The 11,982-nt window shown below is 41.5% G+C and overlaps 1 protein-coding gene across 1 annotated transcript; it reads right to left on the bottom strand.

The window, feature by feature from the left end:
* Nucleotides 1-10,624: 10,624 nt before the first annotated feature.
* Nucleotides 10,625-11,723, bottom strand: P2RY4 (pyrimidinergic receptor P2Y4). The gene is given in 2 exon segments (XM_005709567.2): nt 10,625-11,378; nt 11,380-11,723. Coding segments are annotated over 2 exon segments (1,077 nt in total). The 3' UTR covers nt 10,625-10,645.
* Between the last annotated feature and the right edge of the window lie 259 nt (nt 11,724-11,982).

Below are 11,982 nucleotides of genomic sequence, written 5' to 3'. Positions count from 1 at the left end.
AGGTTCATCCATGTTGTAGCATGTATCAGTACTTCATTCTTTTTATGATTGAATAAATATTTCATTTCACCAACTGATGGACTTTGGGTTATTTCCAATTTGGGGCTATTATGAATAATGCTGGTATAAACATTCACATACAAGCTTTTGTGTGGTAATCATCTGTCTCCAAATATGTCCTTTCCTTATGTCCATACCACTGAGCTAACAAGCACACCTTTCAGGTAGGTAGATTGAAGGTATTTTACTCAGGATTACATTTCAATTGGCAGAAGCATTTCACATAGGTTATGATGTCCTCTGACACCGTAATCCCAAGGTATTTGCAACCATTTCCTCTTTTTTATGGCTGAATAATATTTTATTGTCTGTGTATGTGTGCATCACATCTTTATTCATCTCACGATGGATAGTTAGATTGTTCTCATGTCTTGACCATTGTGGGTAATAATACTGCAAAGAACATGATGATGCAGATATCTCTTTGAGATAGTGTTTTCATTTCCTTCAGATATATAGCCAAAGATACAATTGCTGGATCATAATGGGGTTATATTTTTAATTTTTTTGAAGAATGTCCATACTGTTTTCCACTGGCTGTACCAATTTACATTTCCATCAACAGTGCACAAGGGTTCCCTTTTCTCTACATTCTCACCAACACTTGTTATCTCTTGTCTTTTTGATAATGATCATCCTGACAAGGGTAAGATGATATCTCATTTTGGTTTGGATTTGTATTTCCCTGATGGTTAGTGATGTAGAGCATATTCTTATGTACTGTTGGCCATTTGAATGTCTTTTCTGGAAAAACATCTATTCAAATCCTCTGCCAATTTTAATATCAGATTATTTGTTTTTTACTCCTTTTGAGTTGTAAGAGTTTCTAAATGGTCTTTTAAAAAAACTCTTTATTGAGTTTGTTACAATAATGCTTCTGTTTTATGGTTTTTGGCCTCGAGGCATATGGGATCTTAGATCCTTGACCAGGGATTTAACCCACATCCTCTGCATTGGAAGGTGAAGTTTTAACCACTGGACCACCAGGAAAGTCCCTCTAAATGGTCTTTTAACTTTTCAGCCTTTGCTGTATTTTTAAATCTGTCTTTTGTTGGTTTCCTTGTGAAGGAATAGGTATCTGTGTTTTTATATACTCTTAAAATTCTCAGTATACAGCCTTAAGCTGTATTAATATGCAAAACAAGTTATTATACTTTCTTTTCATGTACATGCATAACACTCATATATTTGAATTCAAAAATGCTGTTTTTAAAATTCAGTTTATTTAAACTAAAAAACAATTCACCCATTTCTCCCATCTACCCCAATCCCACCTCTGGCCACCACCAATCTGTTCTCTGTATCTATGAGTTTGGGTGTATGTATGCATTTATAGATTCCACATGCAAGAAATATCACAAAAAAGTATTTGTCTTTTCCTGTCTCACTTATTTTACTAAGCACAACGCCCTCAAGGTCTTCCCATGTTGTCACAAATGGCAAGATTTCATTCTTTTTTTAAGGCTGAGTAATCTTCCATTGTTTGTGTGTATTTCACAATTTTTTTATCCAATCATCCATCGATGAACACTTAAGTTGTTCCCAAATTTTGGCTATTTAAAATAATACTACTGTGAACATGAAGGTGGCATACATCTTTTTGAGTTAGTGTTTTTTGTTTCCTCAGAAGCGGAATTGCTGGGTAATATGGCAGTTTTATTTTAATTTTTTTGAGAACTCTCCATACTACTTTCCATAGTGGCTGCACCAATTTACATTCCCACCAAGGGCTCTCTTTTCTCTACAACCTCACCAACATTTGTCATTTCTAGTCGTTTTGAGAACACCCATTCTAAAGGGTGTGAGGTGGTATGTCACTGTGGTTTTTATTTGCATTTCTGATGATTAGTGATACAGAGCATCTTTTCATGTACTTCTTGACCATTCAATGTCTTCTTTGGGAAAATATTCACATCTTCTGCCCATTTTTTAATTGGTTTGGTTTTTTGCTATTGAGTCATATGAGTTCTTTATATATTTTAGATATTAGCCCTCTATCAGATATATGATTTGCAAATATTTTCTCCCATTCAGTAGGTTGTCTTTTTGTTTTGTTGATGGCCTACTTTGCTATGCAGAACATTTTTAGTTTGATGTGATCCTACGTGTTTATTTTTGCTTTTGTCTTTGCTTTTGATGTCAAATTCAAAATAATCACCACCAAGACCTGTGACAAAGAGGTTACCACATATATTTTCTTTTAGGAGTTTCACAGTTTAGGTCTTATGCTCAAATCTTTAATCCATTTTGAGTTAGTTTTTGTGTAGGGTGTAAAATAGTGGCACAGTTTCATTCTTTTGCATGTGCCTGTTCAATTATCCCAACACCATTTGTTGAAGAAACTCTCCTTTCCCCACTGTATATTCTTGACTCCTTTGTTATAAATTAATTGATCATATATATGCAAGTTTATTTCTAAACATAGAACAGCTCTCTATGCTGTTCCATTGATCTGTGCATCTGTTTTTACGCTAATATGATACTGTCTTATTATAGCTCTACATATAGTTTGAAATCAGGGAGCATGATGACTCCAGTTTTGTTCTTCTTTCTCAAGGTTGCTTCAGTTATTCAAGTTTTCAATGTTTCCATAGAAATTTTGGGATTGTTCATTCTATTTCTGTGGAAAAAAATGCCATTGGAATTTTGTTAAGGATTGCATTAATCTGTACACTGCTTTGGATAGAAAGGAAATTTTAACAATATAATGTTTTCCAATCCATGAGTATGGAATAACTTTACATTTATTTGTGTCTTCTTTAATGTCTTATATTTTTTGATATGCAGATCCAGTTAAAATTATTCCTAAGTAATTTATTCTTCTTGCTGCAACTGCAAATAGGATTTTTTCCCTTAAATTCTCTTTCTGATAATTTATTATTAGTATATAGAAATGCAACAGATTTCTGTGTACTGATTTTCTGTCCTGCAACTTTACTGAATTCATTTATTAATTCTAACAGTTTTTTATGAAGTCTTTAGCATTTTCTATACATAGCATCGTCATCTGCAAATAGTGACAGTTTTACTTTTTTTCCATTGCATACCTTTTATTTCTTTTTTCTAGTCTAATTGCTTTGACAAAGACTTCCAATACTATATTTAATAAAACTGGTGAGAGTGAGGATCCTTGTCTTATTTCTCTTATTAGAAGAAAAGCTTTCACTTTCTCTAAGAATCCATAACAAGTTGCTTTTGAATCAATTACTGACTGTTCTATTTATCTGCTATCTTTTCACCTGGTAGATTAGTCCTTGCCTACTCTGAGGCTGGATCTTCCTTGATAACCCTGATACATCTTTCTGGATATCTCAGACATTCACTCATTCATTCACATCATTCAGCAATATTTATTGATCATCCATTATCTGCTAGGCAGTGGGAGTAAATAAGTCAGACACTTACTCTGTCCTTAAGCTGGATGAACATTCAAATGAAGTTTGCAGTTATTAATGTTGACTTCTTACGTAGCAAGTATTCTCACACACTTACAACAGAATGTATACAATGAGTACAAGACAACTGGAGGAATTTAAATTGTTGAGTTTCAGATTCATTAGGTCCTTGATTTTCCAAAAAGTTGCTTAAGTTCATAATAAATATGACAAAACATTTTATACTGTTAATCTTGCTTTTGTAACTCTGAGTTCTTTCAGAAAGGAGTTTAATGTGTTATAAAAGGTCAGTGTGGGAAAGTCAGTTTTTAAATCAGAAATAAACTAAGCAGTATGTAACAGACCCTGTTCATATCCTACCCAATACTCATTGTCCCCAATTTTTCTCACATGGAAAACTCCAACCTTGTTTGGGGCAGCAATAAATCTAACTTCCCATACACATAGTTCAAAGTGGTCACATGATATACCCCTGGTCAATGAAATTTAAGCAGAAGTCAATTGGGTGGGGTTCTAGAAGGGCTATTTCTTTTCTAATAAAGAAAAACAGTTTAGTTTACTAAATCCTTTAGACTTCTGCCTTATGCTCTTATACCTTTCTTCCTGCATAGAACACAGATAAGGTACATGGAAGTTGAGCAGCCATTTTTACAACCATAAGGATGAAAAACACACATTATAAAGAGGGTGAAGTGGGAAGCCATGTTGATCACCTTGAGCAGATGCACCCACCCTTGGACTGCCTACCATGGATTTTTTTGGTTTAAAAAAAAAACACACCTATTTTATTGAGCTACCACTGTAGAGTTTCTGTTCAGTTCAGTTCAGTTCAGTCACTCAGTCGTGTTCGACTCTTTGTGACCCCATGAATTGCAGCAAGCCAGGCCTCCCTGTCCATCACCAACTCCCAGAGTTCACTCAAACTCACATCCATTGAGTCGGTGATGCCATCCAGCCATCTCATCCTCGGTCGTCCCCTTCTCCTCCTGCCCCCAATCCCTCCCAGCATCAGAGTTTTTTCCAATGAGTCAACTCTTCACATGAGGTGGCCAAAGTACTGGAGTTTCAGCTTTAGCATCATTCCTTCCAAAGAAATCCCAGGGTTGATCTCCTTCAGAATGGACTGGTTGGATCTCCTTGCAGTCCAAGGGACTCTCAAGAGTCTTCTCCAACACCACAGTTCAAAAGCATCAATTCTTTGGTGCTCAGCCTTCTTCTAGTCCCCTATAATGAAAAGGACATCTTTTTTGGGTGTTAGTTCTCGAAGGTCTTGTAGGTCTTCACAGAATCATTCAACTTCAGCTTCTTCAGCATTATTGGTCAGGGCATAGACTTGGATTATTGTGATATTGAATGGTTTGCCCTGGAAACGAACAGAGATCATTCTGTCATTTTTGAGATTGCATCCAAGTACTGCATTTTGGACTCTTTCATTGACTACAATGGCTACTCCATATCTTCTAAGGGATTCTTGCCCACAGTAGTAGATATAATGGTCATCTGAGGTAAATTCACCCATTCCAGTCCATTTTAGTTTGCTGATTTCTAAAATGTCAATGTTCACTCTTGTCATCTCCTGTTTGACCACTTTCAATTTGCCTTGATTTATGGACCTGACATTTCAGGTTCCTATGCAATATTGCTCTTTACACCATTGGACCTTGCTTCCATCACCAGTCACATCCACAACTGGGTGCTGTTTTTGCTTTGGCTCATCCCTTCATTCTTTCTGTAGTTATTTCTCCACTGACCTCCAGTAGCATATTGGGCACCTACCGACCTGGGGAGTTCATCTTTCAGTGTCACATCTTTTTGCCTTTTCATACTGTTCATGGGGTTCTCAAGGCAAGAATACTGAAGTAGTCTGCCATTCCTTTCTCCAGTGGACCATGTTTTGTCAGAACTCTCCACCATGACCCGTCCATCTTGGGTGGCCCTACACAACATGGCTCATAGTTTCAATGAGTTAGACAAGGCTGTGGTCCATGTGATCAGATTGGTTAGTTTTCTGTGACTGTGGTTCAGTCTGTCTGCCCTCTGATGGAGAAGAGTAAGAGGCTTATGGAAGCTTCTTGATGGGAGAGACTGACTGAGGGGGAAACTGGGTCTTATTCTGATGAGCGGGGCCATGCTCAGTAAATCTTTAACCCAATTTTCTGTTGATGGGTGGGGCTGTGTTCCCTACATGTTATTTCAGTTCAGTTCAGTCGTTCAGTCATGTCCAACTCTTTGCGACCCCATGGACTGCAGCACACCAGGCCTCCCTGTCCATCATCAACTCCCAGAGTTTACCCAAACCCATGTCCACTGAGTCAGTGATGCCATCCAACCATCTCATCCTCTGTTGTCCCCCTCTCCTCCGACCTTCAATCTTTCCCAGCATCAGGGTCTTTTCAAATGAGTCAGCTCTTCACATCAGGTGGCCAAAGTATTGGAGTTTCAGCTTGAACACCAGTCCTTCCAATGAATATTCAGGACTGATTTCCTTTAGGATGGACTGGTTGGATCTCCTTGCAGTTCAAGGGACTCTCAATAGTTTTCTCAAACATCACAGTTCAAAAGCATCAGTTCTTTGGCACTCAGCTTTCTTTATAGAAAGAAGTATTATTTGGCCCTGTTATTTACTTGGGGCCAAACTATGGTGGAGGTAATGAAGATAATGGCAACCTCCTTCAAAAGGTCCCATGCACGCACTGCTACACTCAGTGAGCGCAGGCCACCTCCGACCCACACCTCTGCCGGAGACTCCTGGACACTCACGAGCAAGTCTGGGTCAGTCTCTTGCGGGGTCATTGCTCCTTTCTCCTGGGTCCTGTTGCACACAAGATTCTGTTTGTGCCCTCCAAGAGTCTGTTTCCCCAGTCCTGTGTAAGTTCTGGCAGCTCTATGGAGGGGTTAATGGTGACCTCTTCCAAGAGGGATTATGCCATACACAGGTCTGCTGCACCCAGAGGCCCTACCCCTGCAGCAGTCACTGCTGACAGGCCTGCTTTCCTTCAAAGTATCTTTCCAATGCCCTCCAACCTCCACTACTCCTGAAGTGCTCCTGGATTTTCAGACTTCTTGGTCTGTGGCCTCTTAACATGGAAATATTCCCAGAAGAAGAAACATTAAGCTTAATTACTGACACGTAATCATTCTACAAATATTTATTAAGCACATTGGATAATAAAATAACAAACAATTATATTTTCTTAGCTCCCTAGATTCACAGAGTCTTGCCATAATCTGGAATACCTAAAGCTGAGATTACAATCCTCATTTTACAGATGATGAAACTGGCTCAGAGAGTCAGAGTGACTCACCCAAGACACACCTGATCCCCACTTTCATAACCAGGGCTCCAACTTAGTTATTTGATCTTTAGTTCTATGCTCTTTCCTTTCTATCACAGGTAGGAACTCAAAACAAACACACATAAAGGGTTAAATAACAATTCAGGATAGTAGTATAAGCAATATCAAAAGACAATATAAGTGCCAAATGACTGATATAGGCAATAATTACTGTAGGAGTGATCAGGAAGCTCACTGTACAAAAGAGTCAGCAGAGAAGTCCTCAGAGGAAGTGGGACTTAAGCTTGGTCTTGGGTGTACATGCTAAGTTACTTCAGTCGTGTCCAACTCTTTACATGAACCATAGCCAGCCAGGCTCCTCTGTCCATGGGATTCTCCAGGCAAGAATACTGGAGTGGGTTGCCATTTCCTTCTCCAAGTGATCTTCCTGACCCAGGGATCAAACCCATGTCTCTTAGGTCTCCTGCCCTGAAAGGCAAGTTCTCTACTACTAGTGCCACCTGGGGCCTTGGACACTGGGTAGGAAAAAGACAGTGGGAAAACAAAGGGAGGGCACTCAAATGTGTGGGAAAGGAAGAATAAAAGTGGAGATGTAAGCAAGTGGAGGTCATATTTGGAAAAGAAATAATGAGGAGATCAAAATAGCTGGAGAAGAGGGATTTGTACTGGGAAAGAACGGAAAATAAGACTGAGCCCTAGTCTCTGCTCTGCCCCTAATTTACTAAGTCACGATCAAGTCATATCTCAGGATCCATTTCCTCCTTTGTAAAGTGAAGCAGTGCCCAGGCCCTAGAAGATTTCCAAGGTACTCTCAAGGACTATGAGTCAACTGAATTGTATTCACATGCATATATACTCTTTCCAAGAGAAAAATCAAAGCTCAGATGAGGGGAGGGGATTAAATAATCCCCAAATGCTCTGACTATGACAGATTTTGGAACTCTGTTCACTTAGGGAATAAAAAAGAAAGAGAAGCAAGCAAACAGAAGAAGTAATAAGAGTGAGAAAAGTAGGAAGAGAGAATGTTTTTAACAGTTTTATTGAGATGTAGTTTATTTACTATAGAATTTACCATTTCTAAGTATACAATTCAATAATTTTTACTATATTCATAAGGTTGCAAATTACCAGAGAGAAATTTTAAAGCAAGGAGATAAAATAAGGAACTAAAGTTAAAAGTATTACAATAAATGGAAGAAATAGTTACATCAAATATGACAAAGGGTTAACATGTATGTCAAATAAAGAATACATTTAGATAGAAAAGAATACCACTAAGATACCAATTCAAGAAGGATATGAACAGACAATTCACCCAAGAGAAAATGCAAATAGTGAATATGTGGGAAAGTGTTCAATCCCATGAGTAATCAAAGAAATGAAATTAATAAGTTAAATGTTTAAGCCACCCAACAAGATTTCTTATAAAGTCTAATGCCAGGGCTGCAAGGGAACTGGAACACTCACGTGTCATTTGTGATGTTGAAAATTTGTGCTGTCCTTTGGGAAATTAAGGTCTATGAAACCACTCATGCTCTTTAATCTGGTAATCCCACCCCTGGGAACTTGTCCTAGGAAGAGAATTACAAAGAAGGAAAAAGCTATATGAATTAAAACATTCAAAGCACAGAAAAATTGGGAGTTCCCTAAATGACCAATAATAGGAGAATAGTCAAATAAAATATGATCTACTGATGAATGGAGTTTTATGTCATCATTGAAATGAATATGAAAGACTGTAACACAAGGAGAGTATTTTCAATAAAAAAATTTTTTTAAGAATTTTAAAATATATGTACACTGATTGCATTTAAACATATACATATATATATATACACACACATATGTATTATATAAACTAAAGAAGCATGGAACATGGAAAAATGAAAAGAATTGTCTAGGGCTGTGAAGTAGAGGTGAATATTTTCTTTCAAATTTTTATTTAATATTGTCATGCTGTTGCTGTTTAGTTGCTGAGTCTTGTCTGGCTCTTTTGCAACCTCATGGACTGTAGCCAGCCAGGCTCCTCTGTCCATGGGATTTTCCAGGCAAGAATACTGGAGTGTGTTGCCATTTCCTCCTCCAGGGGATCTTTCTGATTCAGGAATCAGTGGAATTTTTTAATGTGGCTTTTATAAAAAAAAGTTTTAAAGTAGGTATGCAACAGGGTTAAGCAAAGCAGAAAAGTCAAAGGGGATGAAGGCAGAGAAAAAAATCCCTAAAGGTTTTCCTTATGAGGCAATTTGTGTTCTAGGTACAGAAAAGTATAGGAAGGAAACCAGATCCAGAGAGTTAGGGGATGACTTTGTGGTGAGGAAATGGGATTCATGGTACTCTTTCTAGAAATTTGACAGTGAAATGAATAAGATAAATAGGATTTTTTTAAAAACAAAATGAAATCTGTTACAGAAGAGACTGAAAGTGATGAAGAAGGACAAACAAAGGAAAGCGGGCCTTGATATCTAGAGAGGAAGAGGGAGCCCTTAAAAGAATGCAAAAGGGGACTCAGGGACATTTTTTTTCTGCAGACCAGCCCTAACCTTACTCTCCACGGAGACCCCATAGAAGCCAGGAGACAAGTAAAGGATCAGAGTCAGGTCAGCAAGGGCAGGGCAAAAGGAAAGGAAGGCTGGAGATTCAGGAGACCAAAGGGCTGGAAGGCGATTTACAGCAGATGCCTGGAAGGGTAAGCCTACCCTTCTCACAGAGGCCTGCCCAGAAATTCTTCCCATGGCTTGAGGGTTAGCTCCCCAAGTTTCACATCCCATTTCCACTCCTAGCAGCCTGTAAGCACAAAGATGGTGCTAGAGAGGAGTGACTGGATGGCAAACTCTGAGGGAAGTTGTCCTAGCCCCTGTGCTTTGCCCTGTCCTCGAAGTCCTAAAGCCTGATCTGAAACAGCTGGTGACAGATTTATCATTTATCTAGGACAGGAGCCAGAGAAAGGGGAGTGACCAGTGAAGAGCCAGCTGTGGGCCTCAGTCCCTGTCACCACTCCGGTCTCTGCACAAACCTGCTCCACCCTTTGGTGCTGGAATTTATGTCATAGACACGAGAGCTCCTCCCTCCTATTCTGAGCCATCCTCTCTGCCTTTCATTAAGTACAGGAGAGCTGTCAAATATGTTCTCAGCAAACATCATAAAGAAGGGCCAATCCTATTCCTGTTCCAAAGGCCATTATCAGCCTGGGTCCTGCCCCTGAAGCTTCTCAAGGTCCCCACCCCATGAGAAGACTTTCCACCCCATGAGAGGGCTCCCTCTCTACATCGTGGCTACATACCATTCAACAGAGCCATGTCTCTAGCTGCATGTGAGGACCCCGGAAGGCAGGCTGTCTGGACTGTGCCCTAGTTCAGCGCCGGGGTAAGCAGGTCTATCCTGTCTCCCAGGGAAAACCAGGGAGTGGGTGTGGGCGCTATATATGTCACATCCCAGGCACCTGTGATATGCTGAGGCCCCCGCTTCTTGATTCTGGCTGTCACAATCAAATAAGTCAGCCTAATCCTGAGATCACACCAGCTTCTCCACCCCTCCAGTTAAATGCTCTGGTCTGGCTGAAGGAATGCATGTTGTATAAGGAAACAGGGGGAGAGACCAGAAGTCATGTAGGACTAAGAAACAGGACCAGTGGCCCCAGGAAGGGGACAGAAACAAAGAGAAAGGAGTTGAGGAAAAAGAGTGGCTTCTAGTGTTTTGGGCTAAAAAGGAGAGGACAACTGAAGGGTTTAGGAGTGATAGGGTCACATGTGATTTCTCTGGCTCCTCCTAAACCTTAAGATGAGGGCCTCTTTCCAGAACCCAGAGAAGAGGAGAAAGCAGCCAGATCCGGTGTCACTATTAGGTTCCCTCCCCTCTGCCCTGCACTCACCCCTTCTCACTTCCCAGCTTCCAATGTTACAAACTATCTGCCCGAGGGGTGGGGCAGCCGCCGTCCTGGGGGGCGGCTGTCCACCTGCATCTGCTGTCTTCAGGCAGGAACACCAGCACCAGAGAGGAGGCAGCCCTGGGAGGCCGGGACCTGCTACCCCTGCAGAGTTGCTGGAGCTGACGTCAGTACTCTTCCCCAGTGAGCAAATAGAGCACAGGATCCAGGCAGCTATTGGCACTGGCCAGAGGCCGAGTCACTTTGTAGACCAAGTTGACGATGCTCAGCACCCTGAAGTCAGCTTCCAACAGCCTTGCCATGTAATAAATTGTGTGGGTGATGTGGAAAGGCACAAAGCAGACAGCAAAGACCGTCAGCACCACAGCAATGGTATGTAGAGAGCACAGACGGGAAGATGACTGGGTGGCCCCTGGCAAGGGCCAATACAGGCGCTGGGCCATGAGTCCATAGCAGACAAGAGTGACCAGGCAGGGCCCACCAAAGAGCAGCCCCATGATTGCCAAACTGAAGTACACATAATGGTCAAATTCCTCAGGCCGAGTGGTGTCGTGGCACAAGACAGTGTCCCCCTTGGGGCTGGTGGTGACAAAGAACAAGTTGGACATGAGACAGCCAGCTACGACCAACCAAACTGCCAGGCAGAGAAGGCCAGCAAGGTGTGGGAGGCCCCAGTGCACCGCCCGCAGTGGGTGGCAGATGCCCAGGTAGTGGTGCACACTAATGCAGGTGAGGAAAAGAACAGAAGAGAAAGCAGATGAACTGGCAGAGCCCAGTGCCAGAGGGCCAGTGGTTGTGGGCCTCATAATTGTAGACTAGAGTGGGCAGTGATAGGGCATACAAAGTATCCGACAGGGCTAAGTGGAACATGTAGGTGGCTGTTGCATCCCACGGTCGGAGGCGAAAGAGGAAGAGCCAGATGGTCAGGGCATTGAGGCCTAGGCCCAGCAGGAAGACAACTGAATAGGTCACGGGCAGCAGGATGAACTTGAACTCCTCATTAAGCTGGCAGTCCAGTTCCATCTCACTGTTGTCAGGATCTGAGTGGGTGCCTAAGGTTGTGAACAGCAAGGCCTCTGTACTGGCCATGGTCCCCCTAGAGGCAGAAAGGGCAGAGTGAGGGTAGCTGGATTTCCCTGGCCGCCTAGCCCTAGCCTGGGGAAAGAAAGCAGAGATGGGGAGGGCAATGGTTGAGGCATAAGTAGGGGTTGAAAGGATGCATCTGGAGGTAACCTAGGCCAGCCTGGCTTCTTCCAGAGGTCCCTTGGTCCAGCCCAGGGAGTAGCAGGTAGCAGGCAGCAGTGGGGCTCAGGAGGGCAGTCAGTGGATTTGGGCTGTTCTTCTGCAG

Source organism: Capra hircus (assembly GCF_001704415.2).
Source record: "Capra hircus breed San Clemente chromosome X unlocalized genomic scaffold, ASM170441v1, whole genome shotgun sequence".
NCBI lineage: Eukaryota > Metazoa > Chordata > Mammalia > Artiodactyla > Bovidae > Capra > Capra hircus.
Note: the sequence above shows the minus strand (reverse complement) of the source record. Positions and strands in the feature narration are given on the sequence as shown.